The 26,100-nt window shown below is 35.8% G+C and overlaps 1 protein-coding gene across 2 annotated transcripts in view; it reads right to left on the bottom strand.

Annotated features, from left to right (window-relative positions):
• Nucleotides 1-541: 541 nt before the first annotated feature.
• ANKRD10 (ankyrin repeat domain 10) overlaps nt 542-26,100 on the bottom strand; it is a 33,033-nt gene continuing 7,474 nt past the window's right edge. For both annotated transcript variants that reach the window (XM_019644804.1, XM_019644805.1), the window contains exons 3-6: nt 24,404-24,495; nt 13,536-13,771; nt 5,447-5,542; nt 542-2,172 (exon numbers count right to left, since the gene is read on the bottom strand). In XM_019644804.1, the coding sequence (XP_019500349.1) occupies nt 1,697-2,172; nt 5,447-5,542; nt 13,536-13,771; nt 24,404-24,495 (900 nt within the window). In that variant the 3' untranslated portion in view covers nt 542-1,696. The remainder of the gene's footprint in view (nt 2,173-5,446; nt 5,543-13,535; nt 13,772-24,403; nt 24,496-26,100) is intronic.

Here is a 26,100-nt window from a genome sequence, read left to right on the forward strand (position 1 = left end):
GGCATCCCAGCTCCAGGTTGAGCTGTTGTTCAGCATCTTAGCTGTAGAGGGCAGTGTCACTGGCCCTCACATGTGGGATCCCAACCAGGGCCCTCTGGCATCCCAAGCCAGCTCTTAACCAATGCGCCACTCGGCCGGCTCAGTAATGAGTGTTTTAAATAACATACATAGGCATACCAGAATGGCCATGTACTTACTAACCATAATTTGTAGTTTGAAAAGGCTTATATTCATTAATATGTGCTGGCTCAAATTAGTTCAGTAAATGATGGTTGTTGTCCCTTAGAAAATAAGCATGCAGGGCAATACTGTTAGCTGACAGCAATTTATTACACCCCTCCCACCCCCAGATCCAGCAAGACAAAGTGTTCATAAACTAGAGCATATGAACAAATCAAAAGTGATAAAAAATACTGTGCAGGGAGAATCAGAAGAGTCGAGCAAAATGAAAGGCATTACTAAATGGGTCCTCCCTTCCCGTTCCTTCCACGGACACCCCCAAGCCTCATGGCCCAGAAAGAAACCACACCCTAGGAACAAATCATGTGTGAGTGTTTTTATTCAATTTGTAAAGGACAGTTTAAAAACAAAATGTTAGTAACACTCTTATAACATTGGTTTGTTCATTTGACATTTTCTCTATAGTCACCAATTTTTATTACAAAAATCAGAAAAGTAAAAATTTATTACAATATTTGCACAGTGTAACCACTAGTCAGTCACCTAAACAAAAGCTAATTTCTATAAAACCATAAACTTAATGCAGTTTTATTAAGAGAGAGTCAAAATCCTCTCAGTTAACTGGATATACATAGTGGTATATATTTTAAAGCAGAAAACCCCCAAAAAACAAAAACAAGGAAAAAAAGAAAATATAAGTCAGAATAGTCAGTTAAATATTTTGACCTGACAGTTCCTACAAATAGTAACTTCCACTACATATAAAGGAAACCGTTATCTGTGGTAAAAATTCTAGAGACAAAGTAACAAATGTGTAATAAAAACAATCAGCAGTCAGTCCCAGGCTGCATGTGTTTTCAATGAAATTCAGGGGGTGAGTTATATCATTAAAGAAGGGAGACCACTTATGCCCCCAAACCACTGTGTGTGTCTACAGGTAAAACCTTCACCATATGGCAAGTTGCAAAGTTTCAAGGAAAAGACTTTGAAAAAGACAAATGTTCTTCTCTTCATACAAATCACTGCAAGTAATCTTTGTAAGGCTGGACCTTGCATAGGGAAATAGCTGTCTCTGTGAAAAACTCAACAGGAATGAGTAAAAGCAAGCTTTTCAAAATGATGCCCATGTGCAAAGAGTTAAATTACCAGGCACCTCATTTCCTGCCTCCAATTTATCTTCATCAGATATAATTTGACAAAAGGAAAAATGGCAACTTATGGTAACAGGATTCAAAACATTGAGACTGGCAGCAGAAAAATTAAATTCCAAAGTGCATCGTGTAAGAGGCCCACTATCCTGTGGAAGAAACGCTTATGCACTAAATAAGCCCTACAGTGCATTCACTAGGACTCACGAGGAACTTGTCAAATACAAGTTCACTTTTTCAGAAAGCTAAAGTATAAAAAAATAGGACAAGTTGTGGCATTCCTCTAAGTTGATGCTACATTAGCATTCTGAGTTGGTTACTAGGAAGGATTAATGCGTCCAGACAGACAGAGCCTGACCACTCGTCTTTTAGGAGCCATGGTAAAGGTGCATGGTGCCCAAGATGGCACTGTCATATCTTTCTTCCACCTTCACAGAATTGGAATGCTCTATTACACTATTAAGCTCAGGGATGCTTTCGGCAGTGTCCCCAAACCCGTGGTAATGTCCATAGTGCAAATTTTCCCCAATATCGTCCACCCAGGAAGGTCTGTTAGCTATGCAGCTACTTGGACTTCCATTCAGGTGCAGAGAACCGCACATCTCAGGGTTAACACTCATGGGCTTTTCTGGCTCCTCAGACCCATTAACACACAGAGAACCCTGGCTACTCGAAAATGCTGGTCCTGGAACTAATCCATTGCTAATTCCATTAGATCCTGTTAAGCACTGGTCATTCCTGCTTTCCATCCCATTGAGCTGTGTCGTGGAAGGGAAGTCCAAATGTCCATTGATGACACATCCATTTGTCAATGTATTCGATACGGAGCTACTGTTTTTCATATCTGCATTAAGAAATACACCTGTCACCAAAATTCAGAACCAGAGAGGAGGAGAAACTATAAAATGCTTCATGGCTACTACAAGTTAAAGGATTCATTTAGTTTCTTTTCTTTTTTTTTTCTTTTAAACAAACCAGTTCCTTTTCCAAAGTAAAAACTGTGCATAGGTAGATGTAAAGATAAACTACAACAGTAGCATTTGACTAGTAAAATAGGAAACATTTATAAATTTCAGTAGTGTTGGGGAGCCAAATTTAAGAACGTTAGCGGACAAATATACTGTATGAAAAAGACCAATAGTACCGAAAAGCTGTCAAAAAACTGTTCTCATTTTAAGGCTACTTTCAGAGCGGTTTTTAAAATCACCCCTGAAAAAGTCCATCAGAACTGAATGTAAGGATTCCCACAAAAGGTTAAAATAGGACACAAACTTCTCCAGCTCTTAAGACAAAAATGAAAGTGGTTGATGAAGCAGGTGAATTAAGGCAGCTCCTTGGACTAGGTGAGGCAGTGTCACACTCCACAAGTCAGGGAAGCATACACAGGAATACGAAAAGGAACCGTTTTTCCTCAGTGACACTCATTCTACACAGTACTGCAACATGCCACATAGCAGCACTGCAGAGAGGAGAGTACAGCGACTACAGGAAGAAACTATGGATACTAATGGTTCTCATGCACAGTCTCGGGCCAACAGCAGTTCTGAAGAGTTTCTTCTGAGTCCAGCAATTAGGGTGATTATGATCTCCAAGGTTCCACTTTATTAAGCTACTTCCAAAAACCACTTACGTTGAAAAAATGTTGGTAGTTTAATATGCATATACAGACATCCATTAAGAGATGTCTTACAAAAAATTGTCAATCACAAAACATTTGGGCACATGGGACTAGGCAATTACAAGGTTATTTTTCTGTATAATGAAACTAGAGAGTTAATATTCATATTCACAGGAATTCACAGAACAGTATAAAGAATGATCTAAAATTATGTCTTATTCGATAATACTAAATTTTATCCCAATGTTCTGTGCTATTAAAAGCAAGCTATGATATTACACACAGAAGCGCTGAGTTCTATTTTGTACATTGAGCACCCTAACACATCTCACACAGCATGATGCTCCCCACGGGGGGCTGGCTTGCTTTCCGGTTCACCATCTACAATCCTCTGATTTGCACACGGGCACAGGTTTCTGTGTGTCCTGCAAATCTCCCTGCCAACGGCTTGTTCAGTGAACAAAAGCATCTTCTAAACATTCCTGTAGTCATCAATTTTCTGGCAATTTAAGTGACAATTATAGTTTAATAATTGCTATAAATTCTTCAGAGGATTATGAATTTTTTTCTTTAAATTAAATGACAGCTTTTCTAGTTAGTTACAACTCAGGGCGAGAGAACAAATGTTTCAAGAACTAAACATGAAGTAAAATAAAAAGAAATAGAACAAGTTGTTCCCAGGGAAATATTTATGTTAAAGTTGTTTTTCAAAAATAAAGTATAAACAACTATTCCTGGGTGACAAAACGCATGGATATGATGGCAACCTTGACAGTTATGACAAATAACTGATATGCTACTAACAGACATGAAATTATATTTTCAGGTGATGGGGCCTGCAAAAGTAAATAAACTCTGCCTCAGAAATCTGAGTTAACAAGACTCACTTTTTCATTTCATGTTCACTGTGTGTACTGCTTTTCTTTAGTGCCCAATTAAGGCATACATTAGTTCCATTATGCAATCTCAAAACCAAGGTTAGTTGATAACCTCACATTGTTATGGAAAATTTAATAAAATTGAGCAGACACGTTAGAGACTGGATAAGACATAACCTGGTGTGGCCGGGGCTCGCATCCCACGGGCTATCCCCATTACTGGCCTTTCCTCTGTTCCAAGCTGCCTTGGGGGATTCGTGCTTCCCTCTCGCCTATTTGCCTATCTACTGCAAGCAGTCTCTAGCGATTTACAAATGTTTCTTCAGTCAGATAGTGTTATAAACAAAATGATGGAAAGTATGGGGAATGCTTACTTGGCATCTGTTATATGGGATGAGCTGAGCTTGAAAAAGTATGGCCTTTTCAATGTTATGTTCAAGCTTGGGTTAAATTTAACTTGAAAACCCAGGGAATGAATGTTTGAAGATTAAAGAGTGACTGCTTCTGCCTTTTTAAAAGCATGTAACAATGACTTCTTTTTTTTTAAAAAGCTGGCTTTGAGTTTTGTTATTTATCTTTAGCCAAGGTCTTTAAATGTACTATCCGATGAGAATTTCCCTTGGAAAATCTACTCATTTCGCTTTAATTATTTGGTAAAAGGATGACTCCAACCCATAACAATTCTATAGCTTCTAGAAAGATGTACACATTTTCTTTTCATGTTTTTTCATGTTAGTCTGGGAAACAATACACGTCATTTTTTATCCCCAGTGAAGAATTTAGCATAAAGACATAATAAAACTTTTTAAAAACCAGTATCTATTTCTAAATATGTGAAAAGGTTAAGAGAATGGCTAAAATGTTTTCACGATCACCTAAATGAAAGACGGTAGAAAAAAGCACTAAGTGGATAGATCCTTATTCTAAATGCTAAAAGAAACTGAGCCTTTGCCTTTTAAAAACTGAGAATGACTACTGATACTAAATTTGTAAGATACGCTAAAAATTTTAGCATATAGAATGTGTTTTGTGAGAAACGCTGTTAAGCATTTTACTAGATTTAGTGAACGCCACGGAAACCAGAGCAACCAAGAGCATCAAGTAAAAAATTTCCTAGTGGTGTGACTAGTTTTGAGTCAAAACCACATTTATTCGTTTTCAATGTTTATAGTGAATCACCCTTCTTGCTGTTTATCTCTTTGAAATTACTAGCAGTAGATGTTCACCCTGTATATTCATCCAAAAATTAAAAATGCAAAACCTCATTAAAATTAAACAAGGCACATTAAGCAAAAGCTTAAAATCAAAATAGGAAGATTGCACTTGTATTTTTCACATCCATAGAATGCACCAAAAACACTTATCCTTGTATCTACAAACTTGCCCAAGATATGCAAATTATAACATTCTTTAAAATGCTGGACAACAAAAGTGCAAAACTCATTTGAGAGAGACTTGTTAGAAATAATATGCATACTGATTCTTGCAACGACAAGGGGTCTGCATTGCTGAAACAGTATATATTTCTATTTCTTTTGGTCCAACAGAACCACCCTCCTGCTGTTTGGTGTCTTCGACCATTGGACTGTTGCCGCAGCTAACGGGAAACTGTCCACTCCCACCTGTTACAACAGCAAACTCTCTATCGACGTGCATTTTGTCAGCATCATCTTCCACCTCGCCGTTCACTAGTGGCATGGAGTAATCCAAGCTTTGAGCTGCATGGAAAACAAAGGCAGTTTTAGATTCCCTGGTACGTAAAGGTTTTAAGACAAATGTTTCTCATTCCTTTTTGTCAGAACACTGACATCATAAATTGTCAAATAATTTCATAATTTACAGATTAATGAACTTAGTACACTACCAAGTAACTTTTCCACAATAAAAAGTTACTTCCTAAAGTGCGTAGTTTCAATTAAGTCATGGAATTTCAGATACCTATCCTAGAGTTACTTGATGGCATAAATTGTTGTTTAAGGCTGTTATTTGGCCAAGAGAAAACAGTTATACAACCCAGAGACATTTATAATTTAAAAATTCAGCATACTCTGTATTATGCTCCCAAACGTTCCTTCAGTTGTTTTTCATAAAGAAATACTGGGACAATTCTTGAATAACATAAAAACCATTAAAATGACCCTCAAATTAAAAAAAGACTAACTTCAGTAACAGAAAATATGGCAACAGGCCAAGACAAGACAGGTCTGTCAATGCTGTCCCAGTGTGGAACTAGCTGTGCTTCAAGATACAACAAAATTGCAAACGAACGTTAAGGCTTAGTTCTAACGCTTATTAGAAGCTGAAGCAATATATGTACATTTCTTATAATCATTCTCTGTATTGGGAGAAAAGTTAATGTGCACACTTAACCACTTTTGCTCCAAGTATTACATACTCCATGCAGAAACTTCTCCCTGCAAACCCTAGTAATCCTCACGTCTCAGGAGCAGCCATTCTCATTTGATGTATGGCTTTCTAGTCTTAAGCTTGCATTTTTCTGAAAATCAGATCCTAAAAATCACTTTTATTGCCTTCCTTCTATTCACTGACCATGGCACGAATGTATCCCATCAACTAAGTTCAAAAGAATATTTAAAGTTGAATAATAATCCACTGAAGGGCTGTATTAGAATTCACCCACCACCAAATTCCCCACTACTGTCTGGGTTGCATGTTTTCTTTCCTATCATGAATACCATAATTATAAATGCACCTTGGTGCATGCACATTTCTGGTTCTTTACTCAGATAAATACCCAGAATTATTTTTGGAATAAAGGATAGATACAAGTAAGTACCAACTTGCAGTGCTAAGTAATTCTTTCAAATAAGCATTTAAAAACCGATGTGAACTTTCCATCTTTAGTTTACTTCTAATTTACTTTAAATTACTAATTTTAGAGGAACACAAATCATTTTCAATATAGAACCGAGTATGCCTGTCCCAGATTATTACAACTGTAGAAAACAAAGATAACATAGTCTTAAGAGAAAAATTCTGAATTAGCACGTGAGAAACTGAAACTGACTTGTGCAGTTGGGGAAAAAACAAAAGCCTATATAAGTATGGGGCCAAAAGCATTCTACAGGGGTGTTTTGAAACCAGAGGCATTATACCATGTCTTTTCCACTCAAAGCTTTTCTTAATCCTCCACAAATCCCAAAACAGTGATTTTATCTTCACTACGAAACAAGGTACTTTCAAGAAATCAGTGGTAAATAGACCATTTTGAAGTGTGTGTGGCAGGGGTGCTGGGGAAGGGTGTTCCTGGTACCAGTTGACAAAATCCTCACAACCTTCAGGGAGTTCTTAGCCTATTTTTTTTGAGATGAGGAATCTGGAGTCAGCACGGGTCTGGTTTCCTCTCTTCCATTCTCCAACGCCTGATAAGCAAATCGGGTAGTTTACCGAGAACTAGTGCAGGCTCTCACGGCAGAACTACAAACGTCCTTGTAAGAAAGACGGACTTCACTTGGGGGATACAATGCAGCTTCAGGTATTCATACTCTTAATGTTTGGTTGTTTTGGAATTCAGGTGCCAGTGTTCCCTGGGGAAAGTGGCAACTAGATTTTATCTGTAATTTTAGATCTCTGAAAAGCAGGTTTAAAAAAACCTGACAAGATTTAAGACATTAAGTTACCAGTCCCCCCGCCTACCCTTCATAAACGTAGGGCTGTCAACTCCCTCAACCCAGTGCCTAGAATAGTGCCCATATCAACAAATGAAGTCCATGTTCTAGCCAGAAAAGGCACAAAGGAAGCGAAAAATTAGAGTAACTAGAGTAACCAGTAATAAAAATCAAAGGATACAAAGTGGAAGTGGGACATGAAGGCAGACCTGCCACTAGGGGGACAGAAGAGCTGGCTGTAAAGGGTTTGGGGACATTCAAAATAAGGTGTAGAGGCCGGCACACCACCATTTTAAAGCAAAACTCAACCCCTTAACTAGAGACCTACGCAGTGCACTAGGAATTCTACTCTGAAACGTCTGTTTAGCAGATGTCTTGTTAATGCAGGTAAGTTTAATAGCACAGAAAAATGAAACGGACCAAAGGCTCTCATTTTTTGGCACTCTTTAATGTGGGAAGCTTATGTTAATGTAGTCAGCCTAGAATTTCTGTCTATATATAGCCTCTTTATAGAGAGGTCCCCATAAAATATTTAACTTGGCGGACAACCCAGTTGCCCCAGAACTTTGGGGAACGTATTTTATACTCGTGCCTTCACTTTATCCTTAGCATCAATAGGTGCTCAATTAGCTGGATGGGGCATAGGGTTGTAGTTGCTTTTTAAAATTGTATTTCATAAGCCATGAAATTAAAATTGGCCTCAGAATTTTAAGTACTTTGCATGTAGAGTTGGCTCCTTTCACCCACCACACATCATGTCACCTGTGGCATTTTCTCCCACATACGTATTGCCATTGCTAAAGGAGCTATTCAAATATTCCATGTTACATCTGAGAAAGGTGGCCTATAGACATTTCAGAAAATCTTCCCAAGTTGTAAATTTTGATCCTGTTTAAGTTTTGGAAGAGCACTTTCCATTTTCCTATTGACTGCCACAGTTTAAAGGAAAAATTGCTGGACATTGTGTAGTGTCCTTTCCTTTTGACTGCTAAAGCAGGTGTATGTTGAGATTCTAGTACACGTTAGTGCACATCTGATGGAAAACCACTTAGGATTGGCTCAAATAAACCCAAGCGAAGTCACAAGTAAATGTGACCACTGCCCAAGCTCTCTCATCCTTGACATCAGGGGCAAGAAAAGCAGCTCCGCTTGGGAAGGTGTCCAGGACAACGCACAAGTCTAAGTCTGCATTTGTATTTTCATCTAAAACTCGAGTTGAACACAACCCCTAAAGCCAGTTCTCAGGGAGAAGAGTATCATAAACTACAGTAAAGCAGTTTGAAATGTAAGAAAGGTTTTACCCCATACAAGACACCCTATAGTGGGTTTGTGAAGTGTGGGGTTATTAGCGATCTAACGTGCTTCGTGCACCTTTCAGTGCCAGTGGCCAGGGCGTCCAGGACACCGCACACCCTGTGGTCTTTCCACTGAACTGGGGAGCTTAGACTTCAGTTCTCCATTAAAGCAGCCAGGAAATATTTTCTTGCTGGTTTCCTACCAGCCGTCACTTATTAGAACTATTTTCTGTTCTTCTATGGAAACACATTTTACCCAAGTAACTGCCTTTTTAAAGAAAGGTCACCTTAAAATCAAAATAGTATCTAATGCCAGAGCAAAGGTGGTTCTACTGTCACGTGACCTTTCGTAAGACTTCACACCCCAACTGTAGCAGACCTGGGGTGGGGAGATGCCAAAGACAAGGAGCAGCAGTGACAATTCTGTAAACACTGAGGAGGCATCTGGGGTCTTGTTAAAACACGGGATGAAAGGTGCATGTTAAACAGTCGGTCCTGAAGCTGTGCCAGGGCCAGTAGCCTGGCTGATTCCACCATAGCTGTACACTGCTAGGAACAAACGAGGAACGTGAGGGGTGCTGAATTCAAGATTACAACAGGAACAGTGGAAATCACAGAAATCGCTTGGTTTTAAGTGTAATCCGCTCCAATCATATTTATAAAATGCTGTCTTTAGGGATTAAGACAAAACATTTGTTATTCAAACACGAGTAGGAGTGTTCTCTATCAAATTTTTAAAAACAAATATAGCCATTTACTGCAAGCATGAGACTGCCAAGGACACCAAAAATTAAGCTTGTATGAGACTCTGCCTCTTTTTATATATGACTTTAACTTTTGGTATCCTTAGTATTTTCAAATGTGTATCATATATGGAATTAGGAGCTACATTAAAAATCTGATTTCTTGAATCTCATGTTTTAAGTAATTAGCTAATATCATTTAACAAACTTGTGAAGTCACATCCACCCTCCTTCCCCCGTTATTAATCAAGGCTGATCAACATTAATAATTAACAGAAAGTGAAAACTCTTTATGTTAAATTCATCCTGAGAAGTGTGCTGAGAAACTTCTCATTGCTAATTTTAAACTGAGTCATATGTGAAAACAATTTTTCCTCAAAGGCTGTTTTATATTAAATATCTACATGTTATGTATGAAATGCTCAAGTCAGTAATATATCTATTTGATTGAAACAAAACCATGAAGTTAACATTTGAATCTGTTCATCACCAGTGTACTTCTCAGGCAATTGTTTCCTGTAAATAAAACTGTGGGTTACTGGGTCAGTTTGTAACTCACACTGCCTCTCCCCACTCAAGACTGGAGCTGTATCCACAACAATTACTGTCTAAAAACAAGGTGGAGGTTTCTCTGGGATGGAAATGGCATGCTTTTCTAACCAGGATCAATGATAATTTTGACAAGTTTTCCATGTATCTATGAATGATAGTATTGAGTGTTATTCCTTAAGAGTAACTAGGAATGCTACCAAAACTAAACTGATTTTATAAAGCAGCTGCAGCTCAAGTCGTTAAGTCAATTTGTTATTCTATTGTGAGCAAATGGTTGATAAATGGGGATAAAAGAAAAAAAACCAAGCCTAATTTATATAGATACTTCCTTGCACCAACATAAATGAGCACATGCCTTATATTAAGGAAAATATTACCCTAAAATACTTTTCGTCAAAATCAACCGTTCAGATAATTTTGGATTTTATTATTTCGCCCTACAGAGTTCATGGCCACATCTATCATGTCTGTGTTACGATCAAAGTGCATTCTGATACTAGTGTGAATTGACTGTGTGAGTTATTTTAAGGTATGAATTTCTGTAGTACAACTTGCATCCAAAGGACACTTTATATTAGAGCAGTACAAAAAGGCCAAGGCATTATTACTCCGTTAAGTTTTTACATCAATATAGTTTCCAAGGGAAAATCACTCCAATTAATTACCTTATATTTGAAAATAAGAATAAACATGAATTTTACAGGGCACATCTTTAAGAGTTGTTTCAAGCTATGCATTTATGTAGCCAAGATATTCCAGGTGCCTAAAAGAAAAATCCAAACTTGTACCTAAAAAAAAGATTTTTAACTCTTCTAAATACTTTTACATGCAATTTACTCAAAGCAGTATTCTGTAAGCATATGTTACATGAAGAAAAAACACTTTTACTTTGGCACAAGAACCAAAATCTTCCCTACAAAATGAGTAATTCAGAATGAGCAAAAACAAGCTCGCACATTTAAATAGCAAATCAAAACAAGATGAATGAAAATGAACTAAAGGCAACCTACCTTGAGCTGCACACTTAAAAAAACTGGTCAAAGAATAACTATGTAGAAATTGAAGCAAAGACAACTTCATTTAGAACATTCAGGCAGTTGGGGGAAGCATCTTGTTTTAGTAATTGAGAGTAACTGCCTCAATACCCCACTCACAGTGAGTATATAATAGTAACACGAAACAAGAAAAATCAGCTCTTCCTTTCCCATAAAGAGTGGCGGCAGGTGTGGGGATGGGCGTGAGATGAAGACATCTCTCTCTGCTTACAAATATAAATTTACACACACACACACTCTTAAGTGACATGTGGGACAATCTCAGGACTACCACTGCCTCAAGGACTGGAGTATCAGAAAGTTTAGAGAGTAAATAATTAAAACAACGCTCAGCAGACAAATGAATACTGGGAGATGAGCTGTGAAAAGGAAGGTGCATCTGGTGTCAAGCAGGCTTGTTTTGTGGTGGTGACGGGATACTGCTGGTTCGGGTATGTGTGGAGCAGTGCTCAACTTTAGGTTTGCATATTACCTGCCAGCTTAAATGAATGCCAAACTCCAACCACACTTTCTTCTGAATTGGCATCCTCAGGCTGAGCATTAGGAATGATGCTTCAAAGCAAATCTGTGTACCGTGTCTCCCCCAAAATAAGACCTAACTGGAAAATAAACCCTAGCATGATTTTTCAGGATGTTCATAATATAAGCCCTACCCCAAACATAAGCCCCAGTTAAGATCGTCAGCCAGGCATGAGTGTTTGAATAAATGTAGATTTTTGTACATGAATAAATGTAGATTGTTGGAGCAAAAATAAATATAAGACCCGGTCTTATTTTCAGAGAAACACGGTAGTAACAGAGTCTAAGAAACTTCAAGTTTCAGGAATCCTTGGAAAGGTTTTCAGGACACATAAAACAATGAGATATTGGCCATTTTAGCTGATCAGAAAACCTTCAGAAACTAAATTTAAAAATTCTTTAGGTACATTTTGGAGTCTCATTAGGATATTAAGTGACAATCCTTTAAAAAAATTAAACAGAATTTAAGATTTCTCCTATAAGCTTCTATACATGGACATGGATAGATATACAGTTCTTGCACGAGGGCAAATGAAGGTAACAATATCATTCCAAAACATTAATCAGGCATTAAATAAATAAAGCAGAATATTTTTAAAAAGTGGATACTCTTAAAGAGCTTTTAAAATACACTAGAAAAAATATATTAAAACATTTTACAAATAAATGACAATGTTGAGCAATACTTCACCATTAAAAAAACACTACTTTTGAAGTTTAGACATGCCTCCATGCTGTTCTTATGATTATTATAGCATCTTTCTAGATTAGGCCCATTAACTTGAAAGAGCTGTTTATTTGATAAATTATTACATATAAGTTTATACATTCATTTCTACAAAAAAGTCACACATTCATAAATTTTTATAGTGACCAAGATTTGAAAAGTTGTGAAGTAGGCAATTTTTATCAAAATCATAGAAAAAAAAAATTTTTTTTTTGGATATACTCCAGTTAAAGTAAAGAGACAATGTATTGGAAAAAAGATGTTGACCCACATCAAGCCAACTAAAACCTCTAGTAAGTCACGGGTTACTCATACTATGCTGTGTGGTTGATTTCTTTTTTAAAGGCAAAGGACACAACTTTGTATTTATTTTCAGCAAATCTTATCTAAGTGCATAATCTCAGAGTGATTCCCTTTCCCTGTTCTCTCTAAATTTCTCTTTCTGTATAAGTTCGCTAAATATTCCCGCCAAGCTATTAATTTGTCTTCTGAGTAAGATATTACACACACACAATTTTCTCCCTAGATAAGAGGGAGGTTTTTCTTAAACGACTAGCTGATTCTGATTATTTGCAAACTCCAAAACTAAAAAGTAAAACGGTGGAAGAATACTTGAAACTTAAATAACTTACCTTAGAGATTTAAGACCTCAGTATCAAACTGACACACCAGATCTGTGCCAAACACACACTACTACCCTATGGGGTATGGAGGCCAGCTGAGGCCAGATCACAGTGCAAGTGGCACAGTACAGCAACCACCTACCTTCCCAGATGTGAAACTATGTTTTACTACCAGATCAACAATTGTTGTAAGCTCAGGAACATTTACAGGAAAAAAAAAAATCAGGCACAGTGGCAGATTTTTTTTAATAGTTATATTTGAAACAGGTACAACAAATGAGAAAAATCTTTCTAATTCATGGCAGGCAGACCTGGGTGTGCAGAAAAGTTATAGACACACATTTATGTTTGAGCTGTCAATCCTGCCCTTACATCCTCCCTTTTGTTAAATGGCCAATCTTCCAAGTGGCAATACAGGAAAAACTCCACCATCCCTGCACCAGAGTCCTCCGGGCACAGTACCTCCTTAGTGAAGGTCTCATCTCGAAGGTGCTTTCAGCCATAAAAAAGAAAACATGTTAAAGAAAGTAAACAAGTCTGCTCTTTCCCGCCCACAAAGTTGTCTCACCTTCGGTTCTAGCTTTCTTCACTCCAAAGGGTTCCAAATCTTCCAAGCATCTCTTGCGATTTGTTCCCACACTAACATGATTGGGAAATATATTCTGATGGCCCCCATTTAAGGTGCCATTATTATAGAAACGGTTCAGATGACAATTCTGGAGGTTCAAGAGAAACTGGGTACATTCTTGGAAACCCTGGGTTTGAGCAATGTCTGCTGCTGTCAGGCCACTGGCATTTCTCAGGCTGTACGATACAAAAACACTGAATTACGTCCCATTAGCATTTTCATCTGGTCTCTGCTGCTGAACTGACTAACTATCTGAAGGTGTTATGAAAGAGTATACAGATTTACAGCAAGTCTTCATTAAAGAAGGCGTTACTCATCCTAGCTCTGTAACTAACTTCTCTCTTATGCACATTTGATTACTAAGCAAGATTTGGGAGATAGTAATTTAAAAATCAATATACTAAACTTAAAAAAAAAAGCATCTTCCTATTTAACTTCTCAAAATCATTTTTGTTAGTCTGAAGAACCTAAATTTATGCTAACTTCAGACTTAACCTGAATTCTATACTATCTGCACTTAATTTTAATAATCCATTCCTTTAGCTTGAGTAAAATCATAACAAACAAACATGTACTGAAATTGTCCATGGCATTCATTAACAATCAGCTTCCTAAAAACAAAGGTAATTGGCTTAATGACAAGCCAGGCTTTATGCTAACATGTGACACTGTAAGTGGAAGTTTAGAAGGATGTCCTGACATTAATTTATCATCAGACTGGAGATCTCAAAAGCTGAGTTTTTTCTTTTATTTTTTGGCCTTGGCTGGGAAAACTTGTAGGAATATTACATTTTGGCATTCTAGAGCATGTGAGTGGCTGTTTCCTGTGAAAGCCTTCTAATACCATTATAGGAACTCATGCCCTATGCCCACCACTGAAAACAATCAACATCTTACATGGCTATAACACTAATGAGTGAAGATCCAATGTCTTCTACAGCTTAGATTCAAAGTAAAGGTGGAAGTGGTGGCAGAACATAAGTGAAGGATCTGAATAAGGTGAATATAACAGATCAGTTGAGCTTGTAAACCTTAATTAAGAAACAATAATAACTTAGAGAACAAAAGCAACTCCATGTTGAAGCTTCCCTGAAACACAAGAAAATACACTGCTCTGTGAAATAAATCTATAAAAACAGCAAAACAGATTGCGGGCTACAGGTTGGTAAACTGAAACTGGGAAGTACTAAGCAGCAAAGATACCTCCCACACCTACTCAGCAAGCTATGCTATGCACAGAGCGAAGGTATGCTCAAATACAGGCTTTATTTTGTGTCAGTAAAATAACCAATGCAGAATGCCCGATTCCCAGGTTAACGCTAATGCAAAAAAAAAAAAAAAAAAAAGAAAAAAAGGAAAGAAAAAAAAAGAAAGAAGGAAGTTTTCAGAGTGAAAACTACAGAAACAGGGACAAATAGGAGTTTTTCATTTTAAAGACAATAGTCTTGAGTTCATATTTCCTGCCATCATACTCATAAAGCTCCAACCTCAGCAATGAAAAATCTATGTATTTTTGGACAATCACTAAACATCTTCACATCTTAAAGCATGAGATAAAGAAAGCCCAAACTCAATTTGATCAGATACAAAAGAGACAAGACTTGAGAATCTCCAAAACCAACAATATTTCCTTAAGTATATAAGGCAGTTGTGTGCAGGACTACTGGGGACTAAAGTTGACATTTTTATTTTACCACATGGCTGTGAATTCTGATGAATATTATTTTAGAATTTCTTAATATTTTTATTTTTATATATGTATTAGATGAAAAGGAAACAGCAAAACAAATTATGCGTATATAAAACGATCATATACTTGATTTTTAATTATCAACATGTTCAAATGTAACATTCAAGTAGAGTGTAATAGCTGAAGTATTTAAATGGTGTTATTTCATTTTCAGAAGATAGCACAAGTGAAGATGGTCCCAAAAGGGCTACTCTGTCAAAAATGTAAACAGAAAAATAAAAATTGCCACATGAAAATTAAAACAAAATGTAAGTCTTCAAAATTTGAAAAGATGAAAACCCCGAACATAGGCAAAGTTTATACAATGATAATTTCTACAGGTAAATACAGACTTGCTCTCCAAAATCAAAGAAAATAGAAATGAGAAGCTGCTGCTTAAAATTAGAACAAATAAAGTTGACAGTAAAGATTACTCCTTAGTGGATCAGAGACTAAAGAATAGCAATAGACTTTCTAAAAGGCATTTACCACCATGAATGGCAGTTCACCCAGGAAAACTGAGAGGCGTAAGGAGCATGCCAACATTCTGAAGTTGCTATAAAGAATAACATTCAAAATACACTCAATTCCTTTTCTCTTCATTCAGAAACTGAACAATAGACTGAATTCTGGTTAGAACAGCAAGTTTACTGTTCTTCCAAGCAAACATAGCTTTAAAGAAAAATAAACAACAAATCAGAGCCAATATCTGGAGACCAGAGATTGTAAATGTTAGAGTGGGAGCATCTGCCCAGCCCTAAGATAATACTGCCTACGTCTCCTTGCCCTGCCTCCTCCCCTACCAAAAGTAGTCAAACACTTGCACATCACTCAACTTACAAAAAGGGCATACCATATATGCCCAAGTTGTGTGAGGAATTATCTTCAAAACTCAAAAGAATAACTATAGTCAACTCATGCCATGTACTCCCCATGTATGAACCAAGCAAGTAAGACAGAAAATCACAAGTCAAACTGAACTTTTATTGATTCCTCACATAACTTTGGGGGACCAGAAGTTAGAGTGATCCAAACGAGAGATCTAAACATTCTAGAAAATATCAGATATCAGAATGTGGGACATATGATGACTGTGGGAGAATTGGGAGATTATAATTTTGGCACTATCCCTATAGTATTTTCAGAAGTAGACATAAAGTATCCCCTCTCTGCTTCTAGTGAAATATAGATTTCAACTACATTATTTCTCATGTTACTAAGGACTGAGTGTATACAATATATAGTTTACTTTAATAGCACTTACATTCCTCTCAAGTAAAAGATCTGTTAACACCTCTGGTAACCAACAACCCAACCCTCCATTTCTCTCTCCTGCCTCCGAAGGTTCTCCTTTCCATCTCCTCTCCTACTTACCTACATTCATGCCTCCATTCCCTACCCCTGTGAAATGTTTAACTCCTAATTCTGCTGTGTTCACATTTAAAAACTTGCTAGTGGCTGCTCAGTCGTCGAGTGTGTATTACAGAAGGTGGTCAGAGAGGAATGTCAGGGATCATCTAATCCAGGGGTAGGCACCTTTTCTGTAAAGGCTAGAAAGTATTTTAGGTCTTACAGGCCACAGTTTCAATCACAACTAATCTACTCTGTCGTTGTAATCTGAAAGCAGCCTCAGACAATATGTAAACAATCAAGCTTGGCTATGTACTAACAAACTTTTATTTATGTGTATCGAAATTAGGATTTCATATAATTTTGTGTCATCAAATATTCTTTTGATTTTTGTTTAACCATTTAAAACTGTAAAAACCATTCTTAGTTTATGGGCCATTCAAAAACAAGCAGTAGGCTAGATATATTGAGTAACATTTAACCAACAGGCGATACTGGTTAACTAGTCCTCTACTCTTAGTAACAGATGTCTATGGGTTCCTGAAAAAGTCTTTCTAGTAACTTTATGTACTATTAAATTCAAACAAAAAGATAACTTCCAAAAAGTTGCCATATCTGTTAAATCACAAAATGTTAAATATTAAGAAAAATATCTAAGGGTAAACTTTAGAAGAATGTAAAATAAAAGACTTTGAGAGAGCACTTTATCATTCCTATTTCATTTGAGTGTTTTCTGTTAAAGTTCTAAGTTCTGTTAAAGTTCTTACAATTGAATAAGGCAATGTGTTTAACATGAACAAGGTGAAAACTATAGATATTTATTCCTTAGATCACTTCTTAATATTTAATAAGTAGAGAGGACTTTCAAATGTATTAAGAGAGGCTGAAAATCACATGGGTTTCCAAGTTCTAATCATTATATGGTACCATTCTCAAAACACTATAATTTTTAACAAAAGAGGCTCAGGTCTTTAAATTCTTTTTTCATATAAGCTTTTCTATTTGTTAAGCATGTTTTAATTTTGACTTTTTAAAAAATTTTAATTGTTTTAATTAAGAAATGAAACTAATTCTGGTTAAAATGTTATTATTAATTTATTAAACCTTCAAACTCTATTTGGTGTTCCACATTTAAGTAGATATTAAACCTAAGCTACCCTCCATTATTTTCCTAAAATTCAACGGGAGCTGGGCACATGAATGTGACTTAGGATTTACATACAGGTTCTATGGTAGCATCACATTCAAATATGGTACTTACTTTACAGTATCTGGAAGAAAATGTTCAAAATGACTCTCAAAAACAATATTTTGCATGAAAATTAGGGTAGTAATCAAAGTGTAGATTTTTTTGGACTAAATCTTTTAAAAACAACCTTTTGAATTTAGCATCTTCAGTTTGAGGCACTTGGGCAAACACGGACTATATATCTGATCTAAAATTTTCCTTTGTCCATTTCTGAAAAAAGAGGTCCCACGTGGGACTAGGTCATTCTAAAACTTTACTTAACCCTCTCTAGTCCTCTCTAATACCCACTTTAAAAAGCTTTGATAATGGGCAGAGATTTAAAAAAATTAGACATCAGTCAACTTGGTGTTCAAATGGGCTCTAGTTTAAGTTTTAAAACTGATTTTCTTTAAAAGAAAATTGATATGATCAAATTTTAGGCTGGGAAGGATCAATTTGCTACAATTTATTATGGAAGCTATGATGACTGTGCTTTTATCTGTAGGTTCTAGTTCCTGTAACAGTAAGCAAGAACCTGAAAAAGCCATCTTTGGACAGGCCACCCATTTTCTCCCAATAGTCCCTAGTATTCTTTTAAAATTGGAGAATGAAAACATGGGAAGACAGAATAATCTTTACTATGAACTATTTGTTCTGCCGAATAACTGACAAAATAAATCAAACTGGTATTTTTAACTTTAGTAAAGTTAATGCTTATATATTTTCTGTAATAAAATTCTAAGTAGAATATTAAAATTTATTATACCTAAGAATGTCTCCCCAAAGAACTTTAAAACTCCATCCTGCTGCCAGCAAATCCCCCATCTATTTTCCACTTACAGTGTCACATTAGAATATGTGAGAAGCCATTCTACAATAAGAACAGTGTTTTTGTTTTTTTAAATTTGAAAAACCACGGCTCAGGAAATACCTGAAATGTAATTTTTAGAATCTGAGTTGTCACATCACCTTCAGGATGTTTTATTTTTGTTAATGCCATGTGACAATAAAAGATAACCACAATTTTTATATAAATGATATTTCTGTTAAAATTCTGATCTCAACTTAACTATTGTTAGTTTACAAATAAAAAGGTAGATATCATAAATTAGGGTAAGCAAAGCATGCAAATCTAAAGAATCTATATCTGAATTCCTAGATTAGCATTAAAACCAATCACCGCAACAAATACCTCAACAGTATGCCTCGTGTGGAGAAAGGAAGCCATACTGAACATTCAATGCCACAACTGTAAGGTTTTCGGAGAAGCACCTGTGGCAGTTTCAGCAGTTTCTATATGGAATGCTCCCCCTTTCTAGGATTACTTGAAAAAATCAAGTCAATTCGAATTACGTAGCTGTAAAACATTGACATGTGTAGTTTTTACAGATTCAGAATCTTCTGTGTGATTTAAAACGGGCAATGGTTCATAAAACAGGAAACTTAAATAATAAGGGATCACATATTTGCAGGCAACATTTGGATTAAAAATACATATACATACATGAGGTGCAGCAGCACATTTACTGAGCATAAGCCATTGTCATGTGACCTCCTCGACCAAGAGCTACTGCTCTAAAACACTGCCTTCTCAATCACTTCTAGTAATTTTTAGCATGAAGCCAATTTAATTATGTCAATATTTCAACAAAATTTAACAGTATGGACTAAAAACCATTAACTCACGATTCTGGTTACTTTAAAATTTGGTATGCTGTATCTCAAATACATTAGTAACTATTCCTAGATGGAAATAAGCAAATACATGGAATCATTAAAAAAAAAAAAAGATAAAAAAACATTACTAAATGTCCATTTGTACAAACAAAACATAGCAAACATCTAAATTTTCTTCAGTAAAAGAAAAACGTGTATTTTTAACCCTTTGGTATCCAAACTCTTAAATAATTATGAAGACTTTCTTAAATATATTCATTAGGTAACAATAGGAAGAAACTATTTTTTAAAGTTTCTACCTGTATAAATTTGGTGCCAAGTTTTCGTTTCAAGTTCAACATTAGTGAGGATAGTTTTATACTGCAACTGAACCCCAATTATGTTTGCATACATTAAAATATAAGTGCACCATTCACACAGTCTAATGAAATGTTTTAACACATTCCCACTATAATTTAGCAAAGGAAAAAAATGTGGATTTAGAAATCACAGGTTTTATTTGAAAGCACGATTTATGAAAACCGTAGTTAAACAAATGTTAAAACCTATGTTATTATTCAAGCATGAAAAATAGTCAAAATTCTAAACTAAATTTGTCAACAACTCTGGAATATCATCAGTCTACCATCTGCTCCTGCCCAGCAGGCATAATTTGAACAACTATTTCATGAAGTAATTCCTCTACCTTGCTTTAACACTTTAATAAAAGGAAAAAGGAGTCAGGAAATAGGAAGATCAGACAAGTCTGCTACAGTGACAATTAAGTAAGGGAGGTTAACACTAGGAGATAAGGATGACGGGAATGCAGAGGATCCAAAATCAGAAACTGCTAATTCAGTTATAATTCTAATATATTTCATAGTTGGAATATTATTCTGAAGGGCAAAAAAGTGAACAAATGAAAAGAAACTACAAATTTCAAACATGAACGAATGGCTAATAAAGTAAATTTGGGTTACATTTTGCCACGGGCAAAAGCTGCAAACAAATGTCTTGAACTAATATTAAAAACACACTCATCACATGGTTTTCCGTAATGAAAATTTTGCTTCCAGACAGGGCTCTATGAGTAAACAAACAAAGGTGGGTTACAAACATGGCCACCAATTATGAACCAAACTAAAAGAACTCCGTGTTTCAACGAAAAATTCCTAAAAATTTAACAATGTTTTTCCAACATTAGTCTATTCAGATCACATTTTAGACTTTTGTTATTATAGCCAACTGTGCCTGTTTTCTAAATTAGGTAAGAAAGATATCTTTAGAGTGAGTCACTTAACTTGTTTATATAAGGCTATAGATGCTTCTCTAGCTATCTGATGATCAGTTAAGTTCTTGGGATAAAAATAATTAAGTTAAAATATATATAGCCTATTTAAATATCTGGTTACCACAGAATTAATGGCTTCTACAGAAATATTCTCCTATAGAAAGCTGAGACTTTGTCATAACTTAATTAAACATGGGCACCTGTATAATGTGGTATTAAAATGGACTAGCAAATTTGCCTGATACAAGCAATTCTGGTTTCACTCTAAGTCCCACTAAATCTCTTTATTTTTACTCTGAGGCATAAAAAAGCCTACTTTAATATTTGGTTGATACGGAAACATTCTCCACTTTAATCTCTCAAGAAAATACAAAGTAACCAAAATGAATTGGTGCCAAAATACTAAAAAAAGATAATCCAAGGCTCAAAATCTGCACTTTACAATGTTAGTAGTAAAAATACTTTCTTAACTGTCAGCAGATAGCAAATTTTCAAAACCCTTTTCTGAAATCACATTAAAACAATCTTATAGTGTTACCAAAAGAAAAATGAGGCCACAACTTTTCCATTAGTATATCCCCATCTTCCAATCAGAAATCCTAAGTGTGAAGCAAGCAACATTCAAATGTTGGCTGCAATGAAAAACTGAACTTCCATACAAGAACATTAAGGATGATGACAATTTAACTTAACAAAAACTCCACACTTGACATACTTGAGAAAAAATGAGGTGAAGCATCTGTAGAATTTCAGATCATTTAAAGTACACAAACATTTATTCTGGTCACAGAACTGACATTTCATCTTGTGTATTCTTAGTTTTAGATGTAAACAATGGCAAATAATAAAATGACCATCATATAAGTAGAAATAAAACCTCACGTGAAAAAGAAAACTTGGCACCAAAACTCAAGGTGTAAAGTAAGAGGGAAAAAAAAAACCAAAACTCCATTAATATACTCACGTGTGGTGCTAGAAAATGTAATACGATGCACAGCAGTTGACATGCGTTATCTTACAGATGCAGCCTACATTGACAAGTTAAGTTATATAACAAACCATTCTACCCACAGATGTGTGGCACACTTGCCCTCACCATTATCTACCCAATGACCAAAAAGCAGCAACTTAAGGTTTGGCCACTTTATGCAGCAGATATATAAAAAGCAAAATAGGAATAAATAACAAAATTATTAAATACCACCAAGTGTGATAAAATACTCATATGAGACAGTTTTTAATCTATTCACGGGAAAAGGAAAAATTTATATTATCTCCTAAGTATTATAGCATGTAATAGGAAGAATTACTAATTTGGCCCATTCTGAACTGGAAAAAAATAACTTTAAGTAAATTATGTGCCCCCTGGTCCTCTTTAAAAAAAGAAAAAGGCATTCATTTGCTAGGACTGCACTTTACCATATGAGCAGCATTATAGGAAACAAGTAAAATAGATTTAAGTGTCATAATTTGGGGGAATCAAACTATTATTTGTTGGTAGACTAAAACTGTTAAACACAGATACAAAAAACCAATTTACAATTTAGCTTACTGGCAAAACTGACATTTTATCTAGATGTTAAAACTAAATAAATAACACAATATACAATTGCAATAAATAATGATTACATGTGCTCCATCTCCAGGCCAAAGACTTATAATTTTAAGAGTGACTTTTGGCTAGGTGGCTCAGGCTAAATACTTCTACAAAGTAATCTCAAAGTTCAGTCAAGGGAAATCACCATAATGCAGGGTCTCGAGGGAGTGGCTCTTATACTGAGAAGGAAAAACAGACTGGCACTCGAGGCCATGCTCAGTCACACTTGGTGGAAAAGAGACACTGGAGGGTCCTGTAACCAAGGACAGAATTGTAAATAAAATGATCTCATTTTAAAAAGACACCTATTAAAAGGACATAGCAATAGATATTTACTGGCTTAAAGGATTAAGCTATCCATTAAAATGAATAAAACTCGCATCTTAGTAATAAAATGTTCAGGACCAATTAAGAGTACTGTTTAAATATTACTGAAAAATAAGTCATTAAAAAGATCAATTTCTAAGTATTATTTCAATAAATGGCAATTAGGTGATTTAATTGATTATTTTATATGACTCTGTATTTTATAATCAAAGCTTCTGTTATTAAAGATTTGAGTTTTTAATCTAAATACAGTTAAGAAAACTGCACATATATATCTTTGCTTTAAAGCAATTCATTGAGAATCATCTCAATGTGTTTGACATTGTATAATATTCAATTGTTTTTACATTACCTTAAGTCATAACTACATATGAAGTCACACGGTTCCCTGCAATGTAACAGTTAATCAGGTCATATTTATAATACTAAATTGCTACATAAGTAAATGATCCAAGCCCAAACTAATGACTAATCTTAACAGTAATACTTAATAAAACAGAAGCTAAGATACTAAGAGCCTAATGACAGCCCCTGGTATTAGATAGGCCTTGCATTAACGTATATGGTTTTGCTGTCCAGGATCTATTTTCAATATTTATTATATACAGAGTCAAAACAATGAAGTGGAAACCAAAGGGTTAAACTAAGTTAGTTCTGTGGGGTTTATTTCTCCCAAAGTCTAAAATTTCACATTTCCAATTAAAGTGGTTTGTAATTAATGTTTATGAAATATTCAAGACACTCAAGGTAAAACAAAAAACTTGATATTATATCATAGTTATTTTGGTTATTCCAGCTCTATAGCTTACACTCAACATTTAAGGGTGAAAACCGCATCCATTTTGTTAATGCTGTGAACTGCAGAAGAAAAATTTTTATAATATAAATCTTTAAGAGAAAGTTAATACAAATGAATTTAATACCTAAAATAAATTGTACAATGCCATGGCTAGCTAATGATTTGTATACAAAATAACGTTTTAATTAATACGCTTAAATATTAATATTGTTCTACTAAACTATAAATAAGCTAGTTGATGTAAACTGGACTAAAACAAGGATATGCTAAAATAATGCCATCAGTATCAAAAGCTCAAATGAGTTTGAAGTATTTAACGTATAAATTTACATTTTACAAAGAGTTATAAATCATTAAGTCAAAATAGGCTTTAAAACATAATTTTCTCACATCTGCTAAAAGATGAGGAGATAAAAATTTAGAAAAGCTAATCGCAGAATTTTTTTGCACGCACCTGAGGCCTGAAAAAATATTCTAATCCAATCAAAGGCCCTCATTTCAAGATTAAAACTTGGCAAAAAAGTCTGAAGACTTGCCCATGGTGATGCAACCAGTTAGTGGCAAAGTCAATGATGCCAGGTTCCAAATTTAATTCGTTAACTGTTCTTTTCATCCTACTATGCTCTCTCTCATGGCAAGAATTCTGATAGAGCTGTGAAATTAAAGCTCCTTCTGCTAGTGGTCAATTTAACCCACACAACAATTTTGCTCACTAACACTAGCTGATCTAAAAAGCAAAATTATATTACTAATATTAAAAACAAAGCTCTAAATGCTGTCTCTACACCCTTGACTACATCTTGGCTGGGAAAAATAAACAAAGACACTTACTGGATGTGAGCCCCGTTAGCCACCAGGGCACTGATGCAGTCTAGGCTCCCAGAGCGAGCTGCCTTGTGAATGGGAGTCTCGCCCTCACAGTCCTACAACAAAAAGCAACACGCAAATACTCAGATCCAACAAGACCTCCACATTTTAAAGTAAATAATTAACATAGACCATAAACCACCGCATTCCTGGGGCCTCCAGTAGTGACAGCATGTGCGTCTTAGGAGACTAGGAGACAGAGGAAGTCAGCAGACTCAGGGAAAGGACTTTGAAGACTAATGCAATCATCCAAAAGAAGATGTAGTTTACCCCTCTGTGAATGGAAAAAAATGTGAAATACAGTTTCATTCATAAGCTCTCAGGTGAGTAAGAGGTAAAGAAAGAAAAAGCATTCAGGAGAAGGAAGTCATTTCTGCTAGAAAATTGATTTAGGGCCTTTTGCCTGAGAAATTCCGAGTAGCTAAGCAGCAACAGTTCCTGAATCAATCACACTTGAACTGGAAGCTGAACTTGGCAGAAGAAAACTACCACATAATTAAGGGACAAAGATATAAAGCAGGAGTGGGACAACTGCTCAAAGTGTGTGGTACTTAGGAAAACAGTTCACAAATGCCATCAATATTTTAGCTCCTTCACGAATGCATGTTAACTCACAGGGGGAAAAACTGAGGTGAGGGCTAAAATAAAAGGAGTGGTAGATTATTTTATAGAAAAATATAATATGAAAAAGTTGACTGCTTAGTGGAGGGAAAAGTGTGAACATTTATTTAAAAATACACTCAAAAGTTCTAAACAGAATAATCCCATTTTTAAAGAAACAAACAAAAAACCATGTGGCTATCTAGGGATCTAGTGAACTCAGATTTTTTAGAAAACAAAAACCTACCACTCATCTTTCCCCCAAATGGGGGAGGGGTCAGAAGAGGTACATAGTGAGGACAAATAAAAATTACATATGAGGGGGCCAGCCAAGTGGCAAGATGGTTAAGAACTGGCTTGGGACGCCAGAGGGCCCCGGTTCAGATCCCACATATGAGGGCCAGTGACACTGCCCTCCACAGCTAAGATGCTGAACAACAGCTCAACCTGGAGCTGGGCTGCCGTGGGTCGCCGATGGTGTAGGCTGCAGCCCCTGTGGCAGTGGATTGCCATGGGCTACTGTATGTAGCCAGCAGCCAGTGTGAGCGGCCGTCCAGAAGCCGGCGACTGATCTGCCTCGCCCGGGAAGAGCATAATGATGGTGCCAACTTGGGCCAGTGAAGCAACATCCTCCACAACTAGACTGAAGAACAAAACGACAGCAACTTGTCTGTTCCCCTTCCCCCAATACCTCAATAAAAATCTTAAAAAAAAAAAAAAAATTACATGAGTATTACCAGAAGTAGAACTGAGATTTAGATGAGGTTTCGCAAAAAACAAACAAACAAACAAAAAAAACCCAAAAAACAAAAACAAAACTCTCAAGAAGAAAAAAAGGTTTTCTATAGTGATCTTTGGAATAAAATAAAGGGTTTTGCTACTGTTTCAAGTAGATGGTGGGACAGTAACAGGTGACAGGAAAAGCAAAACTACCCTGCTCCTGTTTTGTGTTATACAAGAACATCTTTAAGCCGGGAAGGGTAGAATAAACACTATTAGAAGAAAACTGAAGCCAAGAGAGTAAGAGTAAAGAGCCATTTAAAAGTTACTCACATCTCAAG

The sequence above is a fragment of the Hipposideros armiger genome, unplaced genomic scaffold, assembly GCF_001890085.2.
Source record: "Hipposideros armiger isolate ML-2016 unplaced genomic scaffold, ASM189008v1 scaffold_91, whole genome shotgun sequence".
Classification (NCBI taxonomy): Eukaryota; Metazoa; Chordata; class Mammalia; order Chiroptera; family Hipposideridae; genus Hipposideros; species Hipposideros armiger.